The following is a 27164-nucleotide window of genomic DNA, read 5'->3' as shown; positions in this document are numbered from 1 at the left end:
TCAAAGCCAATAGGAGTCCCCACCTTGGGGTATGGTGAGGGTAGAGATGCTTTATTCATGGCAAACAGCTCAATGGTAAAACAGAGTAACTGGGGAACAGCCTGGATATGGACAGTCTCTGCTAAAGAACAACTCATCTATGACATAGCTCAATTATGAAACATCATAACTGTGACAGTCACAGGCAACTCTGGTGTTACAGCTCTGGTATTAAAACTCTGGTGAGAGCCCTGGCTGGTGTAGCTCAGTGGACTGAGTATGGGCCTTCGAACCAAACAACTGCAGTTCAATTCCCAGTCAGGGCACATGCCTGGGTTGCAGTTCCCAGCAAGGGACACGTGAGAGGCAACCATACATTCATATTTCTCTCCTTCTTCCCCTCCCCTCTAAAGATAAATAAATAAAATCTAAAACAAAACAAAACAAAAGCAACAACTCTGGTGAGACAGCGCAATCAACATGGGACTTCTAGCCAGAAAAACACAGTCTTTGAGGGAGACTGAAACTGCACTCCACCAAAAGAGAGGTGAAGTTGGCTTACATAGAGAAAAAGTTCCTGCCTCTAGTCCCTGATTGGTCTGTTCTTATGCAAACAAGGACTGCAAATCCTCACAGTCAGATTGGTCCAAAGAGCACTCTGCTGATTGGTCAGAATGGAGCCATCCATTGGTCTGTGAAGATGTAAATGAGGATTAGTTGCACAGCTACAATTGGATAGGAAAGTCTCAGACCTATTGGTTGAAATATGATTCCAGAAACTTTTTTATAAGGAAGGGTTGGCTCAGATGGAAGGAACACAATGCAGGCAGCCAGTTCAGTGGAGGCAGCAGGCAAGTTAGTGTAAGAGAAACATGGCTTATGTGAGAGGCCTGTTAATCAGTGATTGCTAGGCTCTGTTTATAAATTTGAGCCTCATTACCCATGAGAAGCCCTTCTCAACATGTATGTGCATTCTCAGGGTCAAAACAACCAAATATTTAAAAGCCTAACATTAAGGTGCACTAAGATGTGAAATATGAGTCACATTATCATTTTAAATAGATTTATATAAATTTAATATTTCTAAGGGCCCACACAATTTTCAGTGTTCAAATCCAAAACAGGAATAAGACATGAATGAACCCCCCCCACCACAATCCTTCAGCATTCTGTTTATAATGTGAATTAAAGTGGATTTTAAAAAAAAAAAAAGTCTTTATGTTCACCAGCTTCCTTCCTCTCTTACGTTATACGCTCTAGTGATTGTATATATCATTTACGTTTTTCCGGGGAATTGTCAACTTCTGAAGGTCAGAGCATTTGGCTTTAGGTGTTTCTATACTACCTACCACGTATTTGTTATGCATTGAGTAACACATGCAGAAAAGGGACATCTAATCTTATGCTTAAATCAGCACTATGTCATTATCCACCAAGCATTGCGTAGGGAATTTTCAGTTCCACCTGAATGGTTTCCTTTCCACTTCAAGTATTCAAATGAGGAGGCCAGTCAACTCCAAAACTACACCCCGGTGTAGCCCTCCCAGTCCAGTCCTTCCTGACTTTTATAAATGAGTACACCCTGGCTTTAGGAAAGAAAGTAGTATCTGCAGTTGGGTTAGAGCAGCTTTGGGGCTCATTCTTTAAGTGCCGCACCAAGAGCAGAAGACAAAGCTAGGTTCAGAGACCTCGCTCCTGGGTTGGGCCTGAGAATGTCTTTCTCCGGGTGGCCTGGACGCCTGACGGGAAGAACCGCCGTGGAGCTGCCCTCACCAAGCTGACTGACATGGGGAAGTGGGGAGGGAGAAAGAGGTCAACTCCGGCCCAGCCGTCACAGGCAATCTGGCGGACAGAGAAGCGGAACGTAGTGACGCACGGAGTGAAGAGAGCAGCGGGAGAGAGAAAAGACGATTAGCCCCTCAACTGGGGCGCGCGGAGCCGTAGGAGGGGGGCGCGGCGCGGCGTGTGCGCGCACGCGCTGGGTGCGCGCCCGGTGGGGCGGGCCGGGACTCACCGCTCTCACGCCCTTGGGCCGGGGCCCGGCGCCCGTTTTCCTTTCCGCATCCGACCCGCACCGTGTGTCGGTGGAGCCGGTGTGAGTGCGGCGATACCATGTCTGCTCCGCTTCCCGCCATCGTGCCCGCCGCCCGGAAGGCCACCGCTGCGGTGAGTGGCGGCGGCCGGAGCTCGAAGGGGCCCAGCTCGGCTCACTGCGGGTCACTGTCCCTCCTGTAGGGTAGACTTCTCAGGCGGGTTGGCTACTGGCGGATGGGGACACTGCGCCCTTACGCAGTGGGGGGCAATGGTGGGCTTGTCCCGGGCGCCAGCTGCGTGAGGAGAGCGCTGGGTTCTCGTCGGGGCGGGAGGTCAGTCCCCCCCAACCCCCGACCCATCCCCAACCACACACACACCCTTCCCGGCCCGGAGCCGGAGTCCTCCGCAATGCGGAGAGAGTGTGGCCCGCGGGACGACGGGTTTCTCGGCTGCCTAGCTCCAGGTTGGAGTGACGGGCGTTAGTGAAGAGGCGCTCTAACTCGAGGTGGCTCTATAGCATGTTTATGTCTTGTTTGTGGATGTGGGAAGTCTTAAGTCCGGGAAAAAAATGCATACATATATAATTTATTTAGTTTGCCGTCTCCTCATAAATTAAAGAAGTTTGGAGGTTTGGTGTAAGGTCAAAGGTGTTTTTCAGGAAACTCAGGATCTCAAACTTATTTACCTCCGGAAGTTCCTTTTTTGTGATGGAAAAATTCTACAGTATAAATGAAACCTGATCATGGTTTGACTCGAAAGAGACTTTTTCTTAGAATGCGATAATTTGCACTTAAGAATGCCTAAGTGGGACCTCTTTCTGAGCTGAAACCCCTCATTAATTATTTTCGGAACTACAAGAAGATAAATATTTTTGCCATTTAAGAGATGTCGATAGAGATTAACTTGCTGAAGGTAGGGTTCTGTAATTCTGGCATCTACCTTAATTAAAGCTATAGTATAACAATTCCATGTGGGTTTATTTAGGCACTGCTTATTAATTTTTCCTCTTCCTCTCTAGGTGATTTTCCTTCACGGATTGGGAGATACAGGGTACGTAACATTATTACAGCAACAGCAATAAAATGGGGTCATACAGCTCTCTCTACGTAAGGCGTACTCTAAGTGATCAAAGGTTTCATATTTAAGAACTGTAGGATTGTATATTAAAAAATCGCTAGTAGTATTCTTGCAGTCCAGTGGTAAGATACAATCTCTTCATTTTTTGAAACCCCCAGAATTTTTCCCTTGTCATCTTGAATTTGTCATTTTTCAACTCCTATTTCTGGAACATTAACATTGCAAATTCCTCCTTGAGTTGCTGTGCTGTATTGGATAGTAGAGATGGATGGAATGTTTGAGCTTTCTAGAGGAGTTAAAATTTCGGTGCAGATTTAGAAGAACTGGTTGATTTTGCACATAACAATGTGCACTCATTATGCAGCATTTTGAATGAGAGCTTAGATGTTCTCTGAAAAAGAAAAAATCAGTTGAAGGGCAAGGGAGGCAACTGAAAGATTTCTGGAGGGTTACCAAACAAATTTTGTTGTGCTAACTTTAGATAAATGATTTATCTTTCAGTCAAGCTTTATCTATATTGAGAGGTTTTGTTTTAAATTTAAATCAATGATTATCTGTTTGAAACTTAGGTAAAGTTGTCCAAAGTTGTTACAAAATTGTAGACTAGGCAGAAAACTGAAGGTAAATTTTGATAAAGTAGCCAAAAAACTGTTAAATCTGTATAGGGAGGTGGGTTAGAATATTTTTTCTTTCTTTTTAGATTAATTTTAAAAGGCGATTCCTGATACTCTTTTATGCTTACTAAGTAGAGGCAACATGACAGTGATATATAACTGTGTGGCGTTACAGAAAGATGTGTAGGACTATTTTCTGGCAGTCAGGTAGTCCTATGTTCAATTACGTGTTTGTTTTACTAAACAGAGATGTAGAAAAGTTCTGTTTTATAACTAAACCCTTCTTGATGCTGAGAACTAGGGAGGAAACTTGGTACCTTGTAACTTTCCTACTAAAGAGAGCTCCTAGGCCTGAAGAATCAGTTCAGGAGAGAAAATAACAACAAACAAAAAAATGAAAACAGTATCAGAAGTTTCTCTGTGGACTCCAGTTTAGCCAGATTTCATAGACTGAGGTTAAGAGTGAAAATGAACGTGAAATTAAAAATAACCAAGAGCATCCATGACATTGACTAAGAATTAAATTTATATTAAACTATAAAGGTTTCCAGTCCTGAAAGTACTTTGTAGATAACACTAAAGAAAAACTAACTCTAGTTTGGTTCCATGATCACATGGTGAAATTCAGAACAAACCATTCTGACAAGTGGCAATTTAATATTTAGATGCTTTTGGAAAACTAAAGTACATTTTTCAGGTTAACTTGGAGGATGTTAGAATTAAGCAATTTTTGTCCCAGGCTGGGGCAAAGTTATAACGGCCACCATAACAAGAAGGTATTTTAAGATCCATAAATGAACCAGGCTACTCCATAGATTATAACAATTTATTATAGGGTAATTTACTTACTGGAAGTAAAGTAAATTTCTTGAGTCAGAATGAAGAAAATGACCCAGCAGTCTGCCCAGATTATGCTCTGCTAACAGATTATCCCTGTTATAGTACTTTTTTAATGGTATAACCTGGGTACTGGTGACTGACAGGAAAAGGGGACAAAGAATGTATTAGTGGTAGGGGCCATACCTCCTGGTGAGGTTGTGATTTACTCAGTACTAGCAGCAGTTTGATACTTGTCTCAGGTGTCATGCTATTCTGGCTCTTACTAACAAATATTTGTGGCCACATTTTAAGGAACAGATAATCATGAGCTAGAAAGCTTCCTTATGCTTGCTGGGAACAGAAGGTGGTCAGAGGTCACAGCATGAAATCTGGGACACAGATGAACTTGGTTTAGTTTACATCTACATCTATACAAGTTTGTTGCTGTAAAAATGGGCAGCTTTTGTCCTTTTTGTTGTTGAGGTTCTTTTTTTGCAGAATCAGCCAACCTGTTTCCAGTCTGGAAACAGGTCTTGCAGTCTTTGCCTTTAGATTTCTCATGAAAAACGTGGTGGCTGAATAAATAGGGAGACCTTATAATTACATATTTTCTCAATTTTATTATGTCATTTTCCCCACATTTTTTATGTTTCTGAGATTGACACTCACAACATGTGGTAGTAATTGTTTTTTTCATAAAAACTTTTTTCAGTGGTGCCTGTTACAATTTTTAGTTCTGGGAAATATGTCATTCTCCTCTTGAAGATTTACAGCCAGTGCTCTAGCATGTTTAGAGCTCTGACAAGATCTGCAATAAAGAAACATCTGACCACCAAGTGTTCCTATTGATAACATATATAATAAACTGTGAAACTAGAGTTCAAAGAAATGTTTTAGATCATACTGTATTGCTTGAGATCACAGTTTTCCATGCAAAACAAAAATAGCTTTTGTTATGATTATGAAAGTGTTATATTTGTATTATAAAATATTCCAAATGCAAATATGCTTGAGAAGATAATGTAGAAAAGTTGCAAGAATAATACAGACTTCTCAATAACCTTTACCTAGATTCACCAGTCTCTACCAAATGTTACTGTTGAATACTTTGAGAGTAAATTGCAGATACAATTCTGTGTTGCCAAACACTAGCATGTATCTCCTGAGAACAGGGAGAGCCTCTTATATAACTGCAGAATAGTTAACCAGATTCAGGAAATTTAGCGCTTATTTAATATTTAATGTTAGTGTTGATTATGCTACATATGCAGACTTTGTCAGTTGTCCCATTAAAGTCCTTTGTAGTAATCTACAGCCCCCAACATAATTCACCCCATCCCTGCCCACCTCACCAACCAATAATCCAATTCTTAGTCACATGTTACATTTAGCTCTTTAGTCTCTTAATCTGGAACCATTCCTCAGGTCTTTGTCTTTCCTGACACTGACATTGTTGCAGAGATCAGGCTAGTCCCCTCATTTTAGGTTTTACGTTTTTCTAATGATTAGGTTCAGTGTGTGCATTTTTGGTATGAATACCATATAGGTGATAAGACCTGTTCAGTGTATCACATTAGGAAACAAGTGATGTTCTTTGTCCCATTAGGGATGCTAACTTGGATGACTTTATAAAGGTGATTATCTTCCAGGTTTCTCTACTGCATTTATTTTCCCATGGTAAGTAAAAAGCAAGATGTGGGGAGATTCTTTAAGGTGATGCAAATTGTACATCTCAGTAAAGCTATTATATAGAAAAATAAGACAAAGTGTTTAGTTTCCACAGTTCTATGAATTTTACAATTTTCTGTATTGATTTCTAACTTTATCCCATGTGGTCTGAGAAGTCACTTTGTATGGTATCTATCTATTAAAATCTATTGGGACTTAATTTGTGGCCTAACTTATGGTCTATCCTGGAAAATGTCCCATTGTACTTGAGGAGAATATGTACACTGCTGTTGTTGGGTGGAGTGCTCTGTATATGTTTATTAGACTTAGGTGGGTTATTGGCATTAACTCCTCTATTTCCTTATTTATCTTGTATCTGGTTGTTTTGTTCATTAATTGAGAGCAGGGTACTGAAGGCTTCAGCTATTAATTGTAGAGCTTTAGGCTTCTTTCTTCAGTTGTTTCAGGTTTTGCCTCATATATTTTGATGGTCTGAGTTATGAGCATAAACTTTTATAATTGATATATCTTACTATATTGAACCTTTTATAAATATATATTGTCCTCCTTTATCTCCTAATGCTTTTTCTGATTTAAAGACTAGTTTGTCTGATGTTAGTATAATCACCATTTTTAAGCAAAAAAGAAATGGGATATCTTTTTTCCATCCATTCACTTTTAACTCGTTTGTGCCTTTGGAACTCAAGTGAGTCTCTTGTTCATAGTACATAGTTGAATCAAGTATTTTTATCTATTTTGCCAACTAAAATGTCCAACAAAAGAATATTTGGTAAATTAGAATTCCAGCCATATACATGCAAAAAAGTATATTCTAAAAGTGTAGATACAGTAAATTTCCATAAATATAGAAGCATATTCACTGAAATGTTGATTTATGTATCTTGATTGTACCATTAAATATGCTTCTCAATTTCTTTTGTTTTACTTTTCTGCCTAATTGTAATAATGGAACAAAACCCACTGCAGTGTGTGGTTGTGTGTCTGTATGTGATGGGGAAAACATCTTACAGCTGTTTCTCTATAGGTCCTTTCTTAATCTCCATAGCTGAAAGTAACCATCCTCTTCCATATTTTGACATTTATCTTAATTTTTTGTAGCTCTTAAATTTTCATTTTTACAGTTTATTTATATCTTGTTTCTCCTACTAGATTATAGGTTCATGGAGGGTATAGTCCATATCTTAATCTTTATTCTTCATGCATCTTTCATGCATGTAGAATAGTTAAATGAATAGTTATGATTATTTTTTAAAATTCTACTCCTAGTTTTTTTTTTAAACATATGTTTTCTTAAAGGAAAGGCATTTTTCTTGGCTGTTCCATTGGGCTAAGGTATTGGCCAAAGACTGTGTGTCTAATTGAGGGAAAATAGTGATTTATTTTGTTAAAATATAAACTAAAGTAGCTAAAAGTACAACATATCTTAAGAAAACACAAAATAGAGATGATTAATCCATATTAATAATGGTGAGATTCCATTTTGAGCAAAATTGTGGGAAAAATCACAAATACTTAAGGTTTAATGTGATATGGCTTCGCTATATATTTGAATTGCCTCAACAGCATCACCTCATAGAGGGCCACAAAGTAGTGAGTAAGCCAGATGACCTTTGAACTGTATAGTCCTAAAGCTGTTACACTTTACCACCCTGGACTCTAGCTTTTATATTCTTAGCTAAATGTATGTGTATGTATACATAAGAGCTACAAAAGGGCGTAAGTATTAAAAAAGTCAGGTATAAGAACCTTTTGGTGTGGAGAATATAGCTGAGGTTTTACTGTTGTAAGAACAATTCTAAAATTAACATACAAAATTTTAAAATTTATTTTATTCTTTTCCTGTAGTCACAATTATTTGTCTTTACTTCCTAATAAACTTTTAAAGTGGCTTAACTTTATAAAGTATAAGGGTGTGAGTTTGACATCCACATTAGCCAGCCACGTTAAGTCAGGCTTTTATTATATGTAGTAATGCTTTGGGAAACATAATTGAAGCTATTCCAGTTTAGACTCTTAATAGATAGAAAATTGTATTTTATGAGTGTTATTTTTAGTGACTGCATATTCCTAAAGCTGTAATTAGCAGAAATAATAAAATGAAGTTTAGGGTTTATTTAGTTACCCCCTGGTTGTTAGCACAAATCCTGAAATAGAAGATACAGTGATGATACACTTAAGAAACTGGAAGAAAAACTGAAATGATGTACATAAAATCAGTATTGTCATTGACCATGGATAACACATTTTATGACATGACTATACGGTTAACTTCTTCAGGGTTAGCAGATAGTTTTTATATTTTAAATGCTGCTTGGAGTACTATGTTGAAAAGATCTCTAAGTGTGGCATAGAGTCTGCTCTGGGCCCAGGAGCTGGGACTAGCAGCCCATATGCCAGGTATTTATTATTGCTGCATAATATTGCTTATTATACACTTGAAAATGAAAGTGTACTATTTACAAAGCTAACTATCTGCATATTTTGGGACATTATTTCTAATTCTAACAAATAAATATATTAAATAATATCACCATAAAGTCAATAGTGCATAATAAATTGAAGTGTAAAAGAGAAAAAGCTTTGAAAAACTGATTAGAGTGGTTGTTTTAACACAGGTCTGTACATACTTGAGTCAGTTAATCCCGTGGGTTACCTGTCCAGCATATTAAATATAAATGGAATTGTACAATTTGTAGTCTTCTGTAATTGGCTTCTTTTACTTAACATATGTATCTCTGAAGAAATGTCTCATGTCCTTTAATAAGTTAGGTGGTCTTTTTGTTTGTGAATTGTAAGAATTCTTTATATATTATGGATTCTAGACCCTTATTAGATATGATTTGCAGATATTTCCCTCTTTCTGCGTTGTCTTTTCACTTTCTTCATAGTGTCCTTTGAAGCACAGCAATTTTTAATTTTGATGATTAAATATTTTTCTTTGTTGTTTGTGCTTGTGGTCACATATCAAAGAAACCATTGCCAGGTATAAGTTCACAAAGATTTTTGTATATTTTCTTCTAGGAGTTTTATAATTTTGTCTCTTACAAAATATCTTTAAGACATTTTGAGTTAATTTTTAAAAGATTTTATGTATTTTTAGACAGAGAGGAAGGGAGGGAAAAAGAGAGGGAGAGAAACATCAATGTCTGGTTGCCTCTTACATGCCCCCTACTGGGGACCTGACCTACAACCCAGGCATGAGCCCTGACTGGGAAGCAAACCAGCAACCCTTTGGTTCGTAGGGCGGTGCTTAATCCACTGAGCTACACCAGACAGGGCCTGAGTTAATTTTTATATATAGTATGAGGTAGTCCAACTTCATTCTGTTGCACGTGGATATCTACTTATCTCAGCTACTTTTGTTGAAGTGACTCTTCATTCCCTATTTATTTGTTTGGACATGCTTTTCAGAAATAGGTTGACCATAAATGTGTTTATTTGTATATTCTCAAATATATTGCATTGATTTATAGGTCTTATTTCAGTACCACACTATTTTTATTACTGTTGCTTTGTAGTAACCTTTGAATTTGGAAATTGTGAGTCTTTCAACCTTATTATTAACATTGTTTTGCCTATTTTGAGTCTGTTGAGTGTCCAAATGAATTTTACAATTGGCTTGTCTGCAAAGTCAGTTGCAGATAAGAGATTCTGTTAAGAGACTGCATTTACTCTCAATTTGGGGAGTACTGCCACCTGAAGAAAATATTAAGTCTTCTAGTCCATGAACAGGATGGTTCATTTATATAGATTTTTATTTTGTATCTATGTGTTTTGTAGTTTTCACAGTAAAGTCTTATATGCAAGCAATACACACGCATTGCTTGCATATATAAGCACATACAAGCACAAATATATACATATATACACACATACAACTTCTAGAATAATGCCTAGCTCATAGTGTTATATAATTGTTAATATTGTTATTAATTTTTCAATATATCTGTAATACTTTTGGGGAAGGTGCATTAAAAATAGAGAAATAGTTAACAGAAAAGCATTTCACATTTATTTTCAGACTATTTTACACACAAAAAGCTTAAGTTACTTTTACTTTATCCCTTTTTTTAAAAAATAATTTTATTTAGTTATTTTTCAAGTACAGTTTTTTGTTTATTTCTCCCATCCCAGCCTACTTTATCCTTTAATACAGGTAACATATAAAAAGTATCAGGTATAAAGTCAAGTATAAACAGGCAAGAAACTGTACGTATGTATAGTAAAAATCTGTATTTATTTCTTAAGTGCTATGCGTAGAAAACATTAGAAGAAAATATATTAAAAATTAACTGTTTATTTCTGCCTGGAAGGATTATGATGATTTACAGTTTTTCTCATTCTATTTTAAACATGTATACATGTACATATATGCATAGAAGAATGCTCAGTAAATTTATTTATTTAAGATTTTATTTTAGAGAGGAGGGAGGAAACGTTGATGTGTGAGAGATATATTGATCAGTTGCCTCTCACACACCCCCCAACTGGGGACTTGGCCTGCCACCCAGGCATGTGCCCTAACTGGAAATTGAACCAGTGACCTTTCACTTCACAGGCTGGCACTCTACCCACTGAGCCACACCAGCCAGGGCTCACTAAATTTATTTTTAATAGTGTAGTAACCATGCAGAGATACCAGACAACTGATTTACTTTACTCTCTGAAGCTTTTTTCTTTATATAAATTATGAATTATATTACTGGTCTTGCTTAAATTGTTAGGCACATTGTTGTGAAGTTATAAAGAGATAAAAATATATATTTTGTAAATTATAAAGCCCTGTGGAAATAAGTGAAGGAAAGTACACTTCTATTCAGGAATCACGAGAAATCATTTTTATCTATAGGTAAAGCTTAAACAATAGTCTTTGGGTTGTTTCCAGATTGGTGCTGGTATTTTAATAGCATTGATGGTCCATACTTTTAAGACATTTTAAGGAGTTAACATTTATTCCTACAAACCTTTTTAAAATACTGTTCTGTAACTAATGTATTGGAAATTAAAATAATATCTAATGGAATTGTTCAAATAATTTCTGTACCAGGCATGGATGGGCAGAAGCCTTTGCAGGTATCAAAAGTTCACATATCAAATACATCTGCCCGCATGCGTAAGTATTTTTAATCTTTATGCTTGTGATTCAGAGTCTGGAGAGGAATAATTGTAGTAGCTTTACTTTTGTAGAAAAGCATTTGAATTAATTTTTAATTTTTGAATACTTGGTTAAAAATAAAAATTAGAGTACACCTGAAACTAATGCAAAATAATATTGAATGTAAACCATAATTGAAAACTAAAAAATTTAAAAGTCAAAAAAATAAAGATTGGTAAATTGTTTTACAACTAAAATAGTATCTTGGTTTTATCAAATTTTTTCTTTTCTGTTGAGAAATTTTAAATAAGGCTGTCTTGGAGATCAGTTGAACTCATAGCCAGAAAAACTTTTTAAAATACACAAATACTTTTTTAAGTTTTAAGAATATGCATGAACTATATCTAAAAGGGATTTACCTGCTGAATTTGTAAGAAATCCTTACTATGTTGAAGACACTGCTAATTTTATTGATTAGAGACAATGTGTGATGTACTGTGGAAAAAACACAGACTTTGGAGTTTGATAGATTTAGTTTAGAATTCTGAAAATGTTTCTGTATGTCAAAGAAACTAGGACATTTTGAGCAAGCTCAAAAAATCAGTAAGTTAGGCAAGTGTTTAGGTCAAAGGCTACTGAGAAGCAATAGCCATGGAGAAGACAAGCTGGATTAGGTACATGCTAGTAAGTTAGTAGTTCATCCTCAGAAGTAGGAGTAGCAGTAGAGGTGATAAATACGAAAGTGGAAATGGAAAGAGGAAGTATACCTGAGATTAGGTAAGGAAACAGTCCTTCTCTTTTTATCCTAAAATAGAAGGTTTATCATCCTACCACTGCAGGCTACAACAGTATACAATAGTTAGGGTTGTTGCATCATCTGTTATTCTGACTCATGCAAGAAACTGAATTCTGGATGGTATCATCCAGAATTTATCTTATGTTATTACTGGCCCCACAATTGAATTTGGCTTAAGGCTATTTCCCAAACTAGGAAAGTTTTATTTCTCAAAGAAATTTTGATAAGATTTTGTGTCCTCTAAGGTATCCTTATTTCATGAGTCAGGAAAATAGTGATGAGATGTAGTTACAGTGTATTTATTTTTCTTTCCTTTTGTACCTAGTTACATTCAGGTTATCCAGCAAATTTTCCATCACAAACTTGAATCAGGTGTAATGAGCATTAAGGCAAAACTTACCCTTCTCTTATTTAACAGTCTCTTAAACAAGCAGATAAATAGTTAACAACTAGAAAATAAGCAAAAATGTAATCTGAGCCTATAGGAATTGATGCTATAATATCTGCAATAAATTGCTTAGATTCTTAGCCTTATAGGGTCTCATATTTTATACTTCCCAACTGTCTTGGTTACTGGTTTTTCTTTTCATGTTTACTTTGAAAGTGTTAAGTTAGGGTGTTGAGAAAGGAAAATGTTTTTAACTTAGTTCTTTCCAGCTGCTACTCTGTTTTCAGAATACACTTGAAGGATGTAGATGCAGTGAAACACCTCATATGTTAAAATCATAGCATACTTTTGCATAAGCCTCAAATGATTATCTTTAATTGATGGAATTTTATCAGGTCTTATGCTTCGTTAGATTATTCTTATTTTGCTGTTTTTTTCCTCTGTGTAGACCAGTTATGCCTGTAACATTAAATATGAACATGGTTATGCCTTCTTGGTAAGTAAGAATTTACTTATCAATAAGAATTTTATTTATACTTAGCTTTCAACCAGAAATGCTTTCATGTATAGCAATTTTTAACTAGCTATTTTTAAATTGCAAGGTTTTATAATTTACTTTAAATTTAACCCTTATTTAATTATGTAAGTTTTTATATTTTAAATTCAGAGTAAATGTAAGGAGCTGCACCAACAGGTAGAGAAAACAGGAGAGAATGGGTGAATAGAAACTGCAGAAAATATCTCCTGGTTGATGAAACTTTATTGATTTTAGTAACTAAACATTTGAAGACACAATGTGGCAATCACTCTGATTAAGCCACAGCTTCTTTACCCTTCACCTCTTTCCCTTTCTGGAAAGCTGGTGAGTTTTTAAGGAAACCATTTCCTCTTGGGCCCCCTTCAGATATTTTTGTACTTCCCATTTGCTCTATAGTCAGGAAGTAGAGTCAGTTCTTCATTCCTCTGAGCCACTTCTAGACTATGATTGTTTTTTTTTCTTGCTGCTCTCTGGAACTCCTGCCACAGGTCTTTAAACATTGATGACTTTGACTCCTGATTAGTATTTTCCTTTCCATTCTATTTCATGCTACCATTTTATCTTTGAGTGACTACATGATTCAGTGCAACGTGTGTTCACAGCCTTCACTGGCTTGTTATGTCCTTGGCTTTTCTCTTTCACAGTGACATTTTCTTCTCTTACCTTTGGTCATTCACAGTCATTCCTTGTCATCTGAGATTGTGCCATCTCTGAAGTCACTTAATTCAAACCTGATACGTAGAATAAGTACTCATCCTTTGAGTTTGCTTCACTGTTTCCACATTATTTTTCTTTGACCTCATCAGCACTTTAGTTTGCTGTTCTCCTCTCTACTCATTCCCAACCATCTACCCATCCCTGTACTTCCTGCTTTTTTTATCTCTTTTAGATTCCCTAGCAACTTTTATAAGTTCCTGCCTACCTTGGCCTTTGGTTCTTTCATTCGTCTTCGCTTGGTGGCAAAATTCCTGTCCAGAACCAAAATTTCTGCTTAATATCTCTTGAGGCCATAATGAAAGCATACTACAACCTGATAGAGAAGTAGAAAAGCCAAAGGAAAGCCTCTCTTGGTTTCTGGTTTCAGATATCTACGATATGTGATGAAAAAGTTTTGCAGAGTATATGGATAGAGATCAGTATAAACATCTTGTTAAATAGGTATGGGATAGCGCATGTAAGAATGACATAATAAAGTGCCTCTATTCCATTGGGTTGACTTAAGATGCAATAGAAGAGGAAGCAGATAGCTGGAATCTATTTCAAACTTCTTAGGAGTATGGGTTGAGGTTCCTGCTTAGGTGCAAGATTGGACTAGATAATCTCTTAAGTATTCTTATCCTAAAATTATGTGGCAATGTGACTTTTTAACATTAGAGGCTATATCTAGTTGGAATGAAAGGAACTTCTAGAATGCCCAATTCATATATTCTGTTTCACCTCTGAAGACATTTTGAGTTTCATGTTCTGGAGGATGTATGGTCAGCCTTTCTTATCCCAACTACTATGAGTTTGGTAAAACATACTTACCAAGAGTAGATATTCTGAGAATCAATTGTTTCTTTTAAGATTGTGCCTTATTTTCCAGGTTTGATATTATTGGACTTTCACCAGATTCACAGGAGGATGAACCTGGAATTAAACAGGCAGCAGAAAATGGTAAGTACAGAAAAGTTTTATAAACAAAAGCATTTAAAATATTTTTAGTAAATTGGATAGTTCTATTGATGTTGATGAAATATTACACAATTATCTAAACTGGTGGTGCTGTTTCCTTCCTTTTTGATCACTAACTTGTTTGCCATAATGGTCACGTGAACTCACTTGTCTGTGCTCAGTGAAGGTGAGGTAGATAGGGGGGAATGGCAATTATTAAACTTCAACTGTTGGATACATTATTTTGCTTTGGTTTATATATCAGATGGAGAAAATAACAATGTTTAATAGTTGTGACCTGTTATCTTTATTAAGGAGACTTTAAATAAGGATGACCATAATGATATAATGACATAATATAAAATGAAAATTATATTAAGGGTTAGTTTTAGCGTGGTAATATTATACAAGCTAGGATTAGGGGTGTCACACTCATTTTCACCGGGGACCACATCAGCCTTACAGTTACCTTCAAAGGGCCAAATATAATTTCAACTCCTTAACAGTTAAGGAGTAGTTACATCTATACAGTCCTAAAATTATTTTGGTCCTTGGAAGGCAACCACGAAGCTGATGTGGCCCCTGGTAAAAATGAGTTTGACACCCCTGAGCTAGGTAATTCTTATAAATCATCTCATTTGGTACTCTTATGAAATAAGTATTAGTGCTACTTTGTGTTATCTCCATAATCTGTTCTCTGGTTAGTATTCCATGCTCCCTTATGAGCATGATAATTTTGTTTATTTTGTTGTGTGCGAAGGCATAAAGAACATGGACTTAATTGGGAGAAATCTTGGTTTAGAAAAATGCACAGAAACATATTTTATTTTACACATATGTACTGAAATATTTACTAAATGGACAATATTATGACTGGACTTAACTTCACAATAATCTGGGTGGTAACACAGCAGGCATTGATGAAACAAGCCTGGCTATGAATTGATCATTTCAGAAGTGAGGTAATGTATACCCAGGGAGTCATTGCACACTTTTCCTATTTTTGTGTTTGTTTGAAATTTTCCAGAATAGCTTTAAAATGCAAAACCAGTGGGATCCTTTAAAAAAATAAAAAAAAATTTTTTTACAATAACCTACTAACTTCAAAACAAGAAAGAAAGTGCATTAGAAATACATTAGATATTTAGGAATGTCAAACTAAGAACACTGACTTTTAGGATCAAAAAGTGGATCAGAGCTAGAATTCCATACCTAGGTATTTGCCAAAAAAATAATAGGTAACAAAAACATGTGTTGGGTATGGTAATGAATTGTGAGACCTGTGGAAGATAGGAGCTGGGCTTTATGAACAGCACAGGTGGGCCTGGTGAGTTCCAGAATAAAAAGAGTTCTCTCTTAATGATAGAATTAGTCTGTGACATACTTGCAGTTTCTTACCTGCCTGAGGTGATGTATTATTGGAGAGCATTAGACTCAGACTCAGTGCTAGGGAAAAAAGGAGTCTATATTTGAGGGCTCAGAGACTGGGCTGCTGAGTAAAGAAAACAGTGCTTAGTTAGGTCCTGGAGCACAGCAGTGTCCTTGCCCATAATACAGAAGGGATAGAGATTAGAACCCATTTCTCCATGACTGACTGCTGCCATTGTAGTTTGTTAACTTTATCTCTGCAGTTGGTGTAACCATGGGGTGCAAAACTTTATGAAACTGAGGGAAAATGCTCCCAACAGCACCTGACTGGCTAGCAGCTAACATTCACCAAGCCCCAACCACAGCCTTCCTTCCTCACAGATGGACTGTTTTGTGCCACTTCTGCATCTTCCTGAGGATTTGTGTCTCCCTTAAATAAATTCTTCATACTTCTCAACAGTTCTTTTATTTCTTAGGTCTTTTTTTATTGTTCTCTAGTCCATTCTCCCATGCCATAGCCGAGGTACCTCTAGCTTTTCATACTAATTTGAACTAAAAACTAAACTGTATACAAAATTTTTAATTTGAGGATTTGGATCTTTTTACAGAGTTCTAATAAAAACATTTTTGGATTTTGATAAAAAGAAAATGTAAATGGGATTTTAGGTTCAAAAAATGAAAAATTTGCATGTATGTCAAAAATGAAAGAAGATAAATTTTTAAAAGGTACAGTTAGTTCTAAAACTCAGGAATGATTATAAAGAAAAGGAAATTTGAGGAGGTATCAAGTCTTATATTTAATGATGTGGGCAAGTTTCAGTGTTTTTTAAAAAGATTTTTATTTATTTTTTAGAGAGGGGGAAAGGGAAGGAGGAAGAGAGGGAAACATCAATGTGTGGTTGCCTCTCACACGCCTCCTACTGGGAACCTGGCCAAAAACCCAGGCATGTGCCCTGACTAGGAATTGAATCAGCAACCCTTGGTTCACAGGCTGGTACTCAATCTACTGAGCCATGCCAGCCAGGGCATATTTTGCAGAAGGAAAAGAACTCATTTGTTTTTTTCCCCCATGTCATTTATTGGTTACAGAAAAATATAATACTGTGGTGTTATTTTTAAATAATAGAATGAACTGCTTAAACACCTGTAAATCACAAACCATTTAATCTACTTAGTTAAAATGTTAAATTATGGCTTCTAGGCACAAATGCCTATGGTTCCTTGAAGAGGAATATTCATATATTAATGAGGAATAACTGTTGTCTATAAACTGTGTAACAAGAAATAATTGAACAGTGTAAGCATTACCTGCAAAATCCGAGTTTTATAATGAAAATGCATTCTGATTTTGTATTTTAATAGAGTGCTTCAAGTTTTTACTTATTTTGATCTTTAATATATGTTGTGTTTTTCTGTCATTAATTTTTTCTGTTTAAATTCTTTCAATGGCCTCAACTTTGAAACTGTTGGCAATTTAACTTTCATGTTGTTTTTAGTAAAAGCCTTGATAGAGCAAGAGGTGAACAGTGGCATTCCTTCAAACAGAATTATTTTGGGAGGATTTTCTCAGGTAAGATAAAATTTGGGTGGTATGGCAATACTGTTTGTACATTTATCTAGAAGTCTGTTTTCCGTCCTTTTCTGTGGAGTCCTTTTTTAGAAGATGTTACAGAAATTGATATACTACTTATCTTTTTTAAAAAAGCAATATAGAGATATTAAGACTACTGTAGTGTCTTTTTTTCTTAAGATTTTAATTTATTTATATTTAGAGAGTGAGGAAGGAGAGAGAAAGAGTGAGAGGATCATCAATTTGTTGCCTCTCATATGTGCCCTGACCAGGTCAACTAAATCAGTGATCTTTTGGTCTGTGGAACAATGCCCACCCACTCAGATGCACCAGTTAGGACAATATACTACTTACCTTTAATGCTGAATTCAGTTCAGATGGACTAGAAATAATTACTAATTGAGAGATACTTCATACTTTGTTATTTTTCTAGTTTTCTCTCTTTAGTAGTAGCCTTACTACTTATAGATCATGTCTTAAAATCAATTTATTGAGTAAATTGTTTGGAAACTGGAATGTTAAAACTATATAGCCCTTTAAGTAAAACTCTAAGTAAAGGTATAAGTTCCATCTAGGAGGAGACTGCTGATAGGAACAGTAAGGTAGAACACAAGAGAGTTTCTTCCCTGTTTTTGTCACAGATTCCCAATGGTTGAGCTTCACAGATTCTCCTGCAGTTCCTGTAGGGTGAGATCAGAGTAGGGACTCCCACAAAGCAACCCGCAGTGCTGGGGAGCACTGATTGTCTCACCTGGGCTCTTTTCCCACTAGAGGAGCTGGAGGCTCAAGGAAGACCTCTCTGTGCTGCTGGACTAGCCTCGGATGAGGCAGTGTGGTCAACATGTAGCTGCTTCTCTTACCCTCCTAATGTAGTCTGTCTTGTTTGTTGTCTGTGATGCAGGGGGTGCTTCAACCTTACTCCTGTGTTTAAGGATTCTCTCAGTGGTGTCTTATTCTTGAGTTGTTAGTTGTTGTTCTTGTGAAGGATAGTAAAGTTAGGAACAACCTATGTTGCCTCTTGGGGATGTCACTCTATCTTCTTCCCTCTTTTTGTCATTAAAATAGGTTTTAGATATAAATATGTGATGGTTATTTTTGGCATCATTTCTTTCTGTACTTTCCTACTTTCTATACTTTTTCTACAGGCACAGTTACCTTATGTTTACCTTACATTTTAATTTCAGCTTATCACTTGTTCGCTATGTCATCCACCCCCAAATTACTATAGCCTCTAATCTGCAAATTTTCTGAATCAACAATATAGTGTTAGACAACCTGAATTAGGGCAATGTCAGAAATCAGGGAATTATTTAGGAGTTAGAATTCAATAGGAAGATAGGTTGTTAATACAATATAATAAAAAGATAAGCTAATAATTTGTTATTTATTGAAATTCACAGATAATATACATTGCAATACACATTGTGACAAAGAGGTAGAAAAAGGAATGCTTGTTTCAAATAGGAAGTGAACATAGAAGTCTGTACATTTGAGACTTACTGATCATTTTACAAAACCAACTCCCGATACCTTAAGCAACAGAAAGTTGAGTCTGTGGGATCACATCAAGGAAACCAAAGATAAGAATGAAGGAAAACCTCAGGAAGTAGCTAGGACTTGGAAAGCCATTATGACTTTTTGTCTCCACCATCATCTCTATTTTTCTGTTCACCTGCTTCATTTCCTTCTCCATCTATATTTGGCTGTCTCACTTTTTGTAGCCTATAGCATTTCCAGTTCTTGAGTTTACATGTTACAGTTTCAGCCACACAAAGACATAAACTGACAATCTTTGCATCCCAATTTCAAAATCCTGGAAGAATATGACGACCTCACATGAGAAAGGATTTAACATCTGTATGTGGCCTGGTGACCCATGGGCATGGTTAGAGTGACATGGCATGTAGGTGACCAATGGGAATGCAGTTCCTAGAATGCATGGTGTTGTGAACTGGGTAGGCAGATACTTTAAAGGTGTCTGCTACATAGTCCTCATTATTTTGAACTACTGGTTTGGAAAATAATACCAGTTTAAGACAAGAGTTGATTTTATACTAGTATCTTTCAGAAGAGAAAATAGTAACTATAAATTCAAATGTTCCTAAGGCAGTTGTAAATGCAGCAGTTAACTCTATTAACAATGTTTTGATTGGGTAGTTGCTGTGTTCTCATAGTGGTCTTCAGTGTCGAGAATCATGTAATTTAGGACACAGTGAAGTATATGTATTTTTACTTGATTGCCTGATTTAATTTGACATCAGCCACCCAATTTGATTTGTATGGACATTATTAACAGCAAGAAGTCTTTTAAGTTGCTATTAGCAAAGGATGTGTTCCATTGATTTTTCTCTGCTTGTCTTTCCAGGGAGGAGCCTTATCTTTATACACTGCTCTTACCACACAGCAGAAGCTGGCAGGTGTCACTGCACTCAGTTGCTGGCTTCCACTGAGGACTTCATTTCCACAGGTAGTCTGATTGATAGATACAATATTAGATAGCTGAGCTAAGAGATAGGAAATAATGTTGGAGAGAGGATCCTTTTTTTAAATAAACTTCACATTTTTTAGAGCAATTTTAGGTTTATAGCAGAATTGAGTAGAGAGTACAGAAAGTTCCCATATACCCACACTCTCCATACATGCACAGCCACTGTTGATCTGTAGTACAGTGGCACATTCACTATAATCAATGAACCGACATTGACATACCATCACCCCAAACCCATAGTTCACATCAGTTGTCCTTTAAAAAGAATTTTTTAGATTTTTGTGGTCTATTATAGTCTTTATGGGTTCACTACATTGTCTTCATTGTGGAATGTATAGAATGGAATAAGAAATAAGTCTTAGTGTCAGAAATCTTACATTTGAGGTATTTGATACATTTTAAGATACATACATATACATATACATATGCATTTATATACACATACATATGTATATACATTATGGATTTTTTACATATAGAAACAGTATTTTTGGATATTCAATATGTTCATTGCATGATAGCAGATTTTACTGTATAAAATATAATTTCTAAATCATCAACAGTATAGAGCAGAATATAATATACATGGGAGATGTAGACTTTATTTTCTTTTTAAATTCATTTTTAAGTGTAGGGTTTTCTCTTGTTACTATATAGTTACTTTTTGGTGTCTCACATATAGTAAGTGCTGTTTATTAACTATCTTATTTAAATCAATCAACAGCTGAGAAAAACGTGGTTCAACTAAAAACATACCTCTCATGCCAGGACAGTACAGACATAAAAAAATAGAATCTGTTTCAAAGAACCAATTAATTGGGAAAACATATAATATATGACATGGTAATTATATATCATATAACTTTAAATAAAGAGATGTGCAGAATATAGGGATGGAAGGAATTTTATTTCTGTGGCCAAATGTAACCTATAATGTAAGTAATAACATGTTACATGCACATATCTATCTGTAGTTTTAAATGCTTAGCATAATGCAGTACGCATTTGAAAAAATAATACTAGCTTTGTTTTGTTTTTTTGCAGGGTCCTATCAGTGGTGTCAATAGAGATATTTCTATTCTTCAGTGCCATGGGGATTGTGACCCTTTAGTTCCCCTCATGTTTGGTTCTCTTACTGTCGAAAAGCTGAAAACATTGGTAAATCCAGCAAATGTAACCTTCAAAACCTATGAAGGCATGATGCACAGTTCATGTCAACAGGTAAATTTTAAACACAGTGATTATAGAGACATAATTTGCCTCTTTTTCCATGTGGTATTTTAAGATAAATGACATTTGACTGTTTGGGGCTTTATAGGAGTTAGTTAATGAATTCACAGTGAGTCATAGTAACCTATGACTCAGGACCTAGGTTAAAATAATCAACAGTATAGATCCTAGATCACAGTTTATTTAATTCAGCAAACATTTACTGATTTACTGTTATATATGCAAGCATTGTACTTAATTCGAAGACAAAAAATCCCTTTTATTAAAATTTAGAAATTAAAATAAAAAATGTAATAGGTGAGAGGATATATATCCAAGTAATTATATAGAAAGCAGAATGTGATATGTGTTATATTAAGAGGTTTTTTTTAAGTCCTTTGAAAAACTGAGGAGAGTGAGATTAATTTTATTTTAGGAGGTACCAAGATCACGATGAAAGAACTAGATTTTGACCACCGAGTGGGATTTGGATAGCAAATATGCTGAGAAAGGACTGTAGGATAGGACATGCAAGCTATTAGGTTGGGCAATAGGCTTATGAAAAGCAAGATGTCATAGAACAGAGACAGAGAGGAGAGACGTTTTTGTAGAGACCTTTTATTTTGTGTCTGAGGATGGACTTGTTCTCTAGGCAGCAGAAAACGATTAATTTTTTTTTTTTTTTAATCAAAGCAAGGTGTAATCTACACTCTGGAAATGAATGAAGTAGAATCCATTAGGATTAGTGCCTAATTCTATGGAATAGGAAAGGACGTATTGGTGAGGCCTTAGATTTCTAGCTCAGGTGACGATGAGGATGCCATTCAAAGTAGGTACAAGGAAGAGTTATAGGGTAATAGGAAGGAGATGCTCGTATACTGAATTTAGTGAATATACTAAGATTGATATGCCCCCATATCATCAGGGATATTGGATATTTCCAATATCCCATTCTGAAGCTCGGACCTGTAGTAGAGATTTAGAATAATTTACCCATATTATTGATCAGAGAAGAATTGGAGAATATAATGAGAAAAAAAATCCAAGAGATAGAACTGCTCTAGGGGAGTTAAAAACATTTAGGTGTTGAATGAGAGTGCAGGAGGAGAAAATTTCTGAGGGGATGGGAATATTAACCCATGACTCAGAGAATGATTAAGGAGAAATAGGCCAGGAAGAAACTATCCAATAGTAAGGCATCTGTGACCTCAGATGTTTAGGGAGATAAAGCCAAACTGCAGTGGGTAGTGTGAAGTAGAGAGAGCATGAGGAAGTAGAGACAAGTATAAACCTTTTTTAAAAAAGGTTTTGGTAAGGGGGGAAGAAACTAAGGAGGTTCTTTTTTAATAGGATGGGAGAAGATAATGGATAGGGTGAAGTCTTAGCAGGATCATATAATTAAGTCCTGAAATGGGGAGTGGTTGCCTTAAAAGAAAAATACTTGAATCAAGATAGAAGAGGATGGATGAATATGAATGGATTGTTGAGTTATAGAAGAGAATAGTTGAGAGCCCACATCAGATCCTCTTAATCTTTTTAGTAGAGTTGGAGTTGTGGTCACTTAATAAGGATGAAGGAGGACTGGGTAGAATTAGAGGCTTAAAAGGACCTAGAATTTTTAAGAAAAAGCATTGAGGCAGTTTATTTTAACATTGTTTTGCAACTAACTGCTCAACCTGGCTAGGGTGTTATTGAGAATATATTTAAACTTGTCATAGTGGTTGTTTGCTTTTGTACTTGTTGGTCTGCAGACTTTTTGTAATTGGAATTACTGAACAGAGCTGGCATAGCCACAACTTTCTAGAAGTTCTTTTAAAATAACCTTTTGTTTTTTATTGAAGCTATAAAATAAAGGAAGGAAGGGAGGGAAGGAGGGAGGGCGGCAGACAAAGGAAAGGGAAGGGAAAGGGAAGGAGGGAAAGGAACTGTCATGAAATACCAATTCAGAAAGCAAGGTGGCACTCTGAGCATCTAGGAGGGACTGAAGGTCTAGAGCAGAGGTTTTCCAAGTAGATTTTGTATCAAAAGGACCCCAGAGCTTAATAAACATACAGACCCCAAAACTTGAAAGTCTGATTCTGATTCAGTACATTGGGAGTGTGGGGTTAACTTAGGCATCTTTGTTTGTGTAGAGATGTTTTTAAAACAAAAGCTTGTTTTGATTCTTTGTATGATTACATTGGAGGACACTAGAGTGAATGATTAGAAGGTGAGAAGAGGTAGAATGGTAGGAGGTGGTGTTACAGGAAATTTATAGGACTTCAGAGGGCTGTAAAATAGGCTACTTTCATGCTGTGCCTTTTTTTTTTCCCCTGAGTGACTAAATTACAAGGTTGAAGATTCTCTGCATTGCTTATTTGTGGGTCTGTGAAGCCAAGTCTTGAAATAATAGAGTAGATAGGAGGGAAAGAAATGTGTTTGGGTAAGTGACACCTGTGAGCCAGATGTAGGGGTCTTCTAGGAAAGTTTTTTCTGTAACAAATATTTGGAATATTAATTTTCATATCTTTCCAGTCCTATCTTTTTTTAAAAATATTTTATTTATCTTTAGAGGGGAAGGGAAGGAGAGAGGGAGAGAAACATCAATGTATGGTTGCCTTTTGTGCGTCCCCTGCTGGGAACTGGCCTGCAGGGAACTGGTCTGCAACCCAGGCATGTGCCCTGACTGGGAATCGAACCGTGATTGTCTGGTTCGCAGGCCGGCGCTCAATCCACTGAGCTACACCAGCCAGGGCTCCAGTCCTATCTTAGGTACATACTCTCTTTCAGATGGTTGGTTACATTAAAATCCTTAATGCAGGGCACAAAATATTTTATGCTGTGGATTTAGCATCTTATTCTCATGAGAGAATGTTAAAAGCTAGGCTTTTCCATGTATACGTAATTCACAGTCATTGTATACTTCATGAGACTTCTCAGTATGGATCCTGTCACTTTTAAACACCTTTCATCTCTCCTCACCCCCACGTGTTATTTGTTCAAGTATAGCAAAAATTCAGACCATTTTCATGGCAGTAGATATTAGATGTGAGCCATCACTGAATGTACAATAATAATAAGAAATGATCTGAAAGTTCTATTGGAGTTCCTTTCTATGTTACAACTTTTTAGTTCATTGTAGTAGTAAAAATGTGGTTTCACTTTATTATACACGCACTACGGATTTAGTTTATGATTTGTGTAACTGCTTATTAAATCACTTTATTCCAAACAGGAAATGATGGATATCAAGCATTTCATCGATAAACTCCTACCTCCAGTTGATTGACACCTCTAAGGGGCCTTGTGTAGAAGTACACACCAGCATTATTGTAGTAGAATATCAACCTTTCCTGGTGCCCAATCTTGAAACTTACAAATGTTTGCAGTGTTAAAATGTTTTGCAAATACATACCAGTGACACAGATTAATATCTCCTCATGGAAATTTATGATCTATTAAGTTTCGATACATGTATTTGTATAATATGATCTAGAATATACTAGCATTAAAATAGGTGAAGCAGCTAGCTCTTTTTCCGAAATGTCATTTGGCAAAATAATAAAATACTGCAACCAGGTTTTCTATTACATTATTTGAAAATTATTAGTATGCTAATGAAAAATTATTCAGGTAGAAATGAGTGGTTAAAATATAAACTACTTATGAATGCTATACTTAGTCTATGAACTTATTCCCAAAATACCTAGTCACCATACAGTATCTATTTTTTATATATGTATTTAGATTAACTCGATTATAATACATAAAAAGAATGAAGTGTAATTACATTATTCCTAATAAGAGGGATATTACTACTAAGTGTCAATAAAGAGAATATTGCTCTCTTCAATTAATGGCCCTTTTATTTTGGGGACCAGGCTTTTCTTTCCCTGTTACAATTTCTTAATATTCTGTTTTCCTCTCTGGAAAATAAATGTATTTTCTTTTTATCCTTCAAGGTAGACCAAATATTGTGTATTTGCCATAGACATCTGCTATCAATACATGCTGTATTAATAATTGGACATTCTGACTCACAGACATGGTGGTATTTAAAATTTATTTATACTTATATAAAGAAACCAAACATCACTTCAAACTTCCTACATTACTTATTTTTTGAACTGTACTTTAGTCCAAAGTTAGATCTATATAGTTATTAGAATCTTCAATCCAAGTAGGAAGAATTATGTGGCTGTATTTTCCTGTAATTCAAAGAATTATTAGGTTATATTCTAGTATGTTCTGGAATATTTAAGACTGATCTTAAAAACTAATTTCTAAAATGATTATCTCTAAGATGATTCTCCTGGTAGCATAGAGTTTGTTTACGTATTTTGTACATATGTTTGAAATCAGCCACTGTAGGAAATGAACATTCTATTAGAAAAATTTGTTTTACTTTTATTTGCAATAGACTTATTTGAAATTTTCATTTTAGCAGATGATTTTTTAAATTTTTGTGCAAAGATACAAGTAGCAATTATTTGATTTTGAATAGTTGAATTTTTTAGATTATTGGTAAAAACTATTTGAAAACGAATTTATCAGCTTAAAGGTTAACCAGAAGTCAGTACATATGGGACACTTACCACACGGTTTAATTAACATGTAGCAAAAATATACACTTCATATTTCTGAAGCGTTAGTTTTTACTCCGTATTCCAACTGATTAAAAGTGTTAGGAATGCATCTTTATAAATGGGTGCTAATTGATAATGGAAATAATTTAGCAATGGATTATATAGAATGTTAATAATGAAGCCATATGTTTATATCCAGATTTAAAATTTTTGAACATTCAGTAAGTCATTTTGATTTACCTCCATGAATATAAACTTGTTTCAGTTATACAAATCAGCAAGATATGACTTATTACGTTGAAATTTGCTGTAGTGTTGGAAAATATGTCTTTTCCACAGTTTCTATCAATGTGAAATAAAATTTAATTCTGACCTCTGTGACTGTTTTTATTATTACGTTTTTTAACATCTGGGGTTGCTTTGGAATGACGGTCTATAATTAAAAAAGGAAAATGAGAATGTGATCACAGGAATGTACATTCAGAGAGAAATGGAATGGATCTAGCATGAGAAAAGCTTCCCTTTCTATGCAATTTTATTAAGCTAAAAAAATTCTTAATTGATTTTTTAGTGTACCCAACCTATTTAAGAAGCTTTATTTGGTGTTTTGTCTCTTCCTTTTGTATAGTATTCATGGGCTTTTAAAATTAGTCATAAATCAGTTATATAAGTTTTTTCTCCTTTAAAAAACATTTTCAGTTACAGTTGACATTCAGTATTATATTAGCTTTGGTAAATTAATATACTAATTAGACATTGACATAACTTATGAAATGATGCTGCCAATAACTCTTGCACCCACCTGACACCAAACATAGTTATTACAATATTATTTACTATATTCCCTAAACTGTACTTTACATTGCTGTGACTATTTCGTTTCTTCAAGTTTGTGTTGCTTAATCCCTTCACCTTTTTCACACAGCCACACAGTCCCCCTCCCATCTGGAAACCCATGTTCTCTGTATCTATGAGTTTGTTTCTGTTTTGTTTGTTTTTTAGATTCTACATACAGATAAAAACACATTTTTCCCCTCATTTATTTCACTTACCATAATACTGTCTAGGTCCATTCATGCTGTTGCAAATAGTATGATTTTATTCTTTTTAAGATTTTTTTTAAGGTTTTATTTATTTTTAGAGGTGAAAGGAGAAAGAGGGAAACATCAATTTCTGGTTGCCTCTCACGGCCCCCAATACTGGGCATCTGGCCTGCAACACAGTCATGTGCCCTTACTAGGAATCCAACTGGAGACCCTTTGGTTCTCTGGTCGGTGCTCAA

At 35.6% G+C, this 27164-nt stretch overlaps 1 protein-coding gene across 2 annotated transcripts; it reads left to right on the top strand.

Annotated features, from left to right (window-relative positions):
• The first annotated feature begins 1801 nt into the window (after nucleotides 1–1801).
• Nucleotides 1802–26260, top strand: LYPLA1 (lysophospholipase 1). 2 transcript variants are annotated; one of them, XM_037144198.2, is made up of 9 exons: nucleotides 1808–2145; nucleotides 3032–3063; nucleotides 11260–11325; nucleotides 12940–12987; nucleotides 14615–14685; nucleotides 17547–17620; nucleotides 19986–20087; nucleotides 21153–21329; nucleotides 24532–26260. In XM_037144198.2, exons 1-9 carry the CDS (start codon nucleotides 2092–2094, stop codon nucleotides 24583–24585), a joined length of 678 nt encoding a protein of 225 aa, XP_037000093.1. In that variant the 5' UTR covers nucleotides 1808–2091; the 3' UTR covers nucleotides 24586–26260. The 2 variants fall into 2 exon arrangements, with proteins under 2 accessions (XP_053517040.1, XP_037000093.1); XM_053661065.1 differs by lacking the exons at nucleotides 11260–11325; nucleotides 12940–12987 and having other exon boundaries at nucleotides 1802–2145.
• The last annotated feature ends 904 nt before the right edge of the window (nucleotides 26261–27164 follow it).

This window comes from Artibeus jamaicensis, unplaced genomic scaffold, assembly GCF_021234435.1.
Source record: "Artibeus jamaicensis isolate MK-2021 breed Jamaican fruit bat unplaced genomic scaffold, CSHL_Jam_final scaffold_916, whole genome shotgun sequence".
NCBI lineage: Eukaryota > Metazoa > Chordata > Mammalia > Chiroptera > Phyllostomidae > Artibeus > Artibeus jamaicensis.
This window is presented reverse-complemented; position numbering and strand designations above follow the sequence as displayed.

Excerpts from the sequence above, each read along its gene's own strand:
- LYPLA1 (XM_037144198.2), top strand. The coding sequence starts at position 2,092 with ATGTCTGCTCCGCTTCCCGCCATCGTGCCCGCCGCCCGGAAGGCCACC. Across the intron at positions 17,621-19,985 it reads TTTTGGGAGGATTTTCTCAG|GGAGGAGCCTTATCTTTATA; the intron begins GTAAGATAAAAT and ends TTGTCTTTCCAG. Across the intron at positions 20,088-21,152 it reads TGAGGACTTCATTTCCACAG|GGTCCTATCAGTGGTGTCAA; the intron begins GTAGTCTGATTG and ends GTTTTTTTGCAG.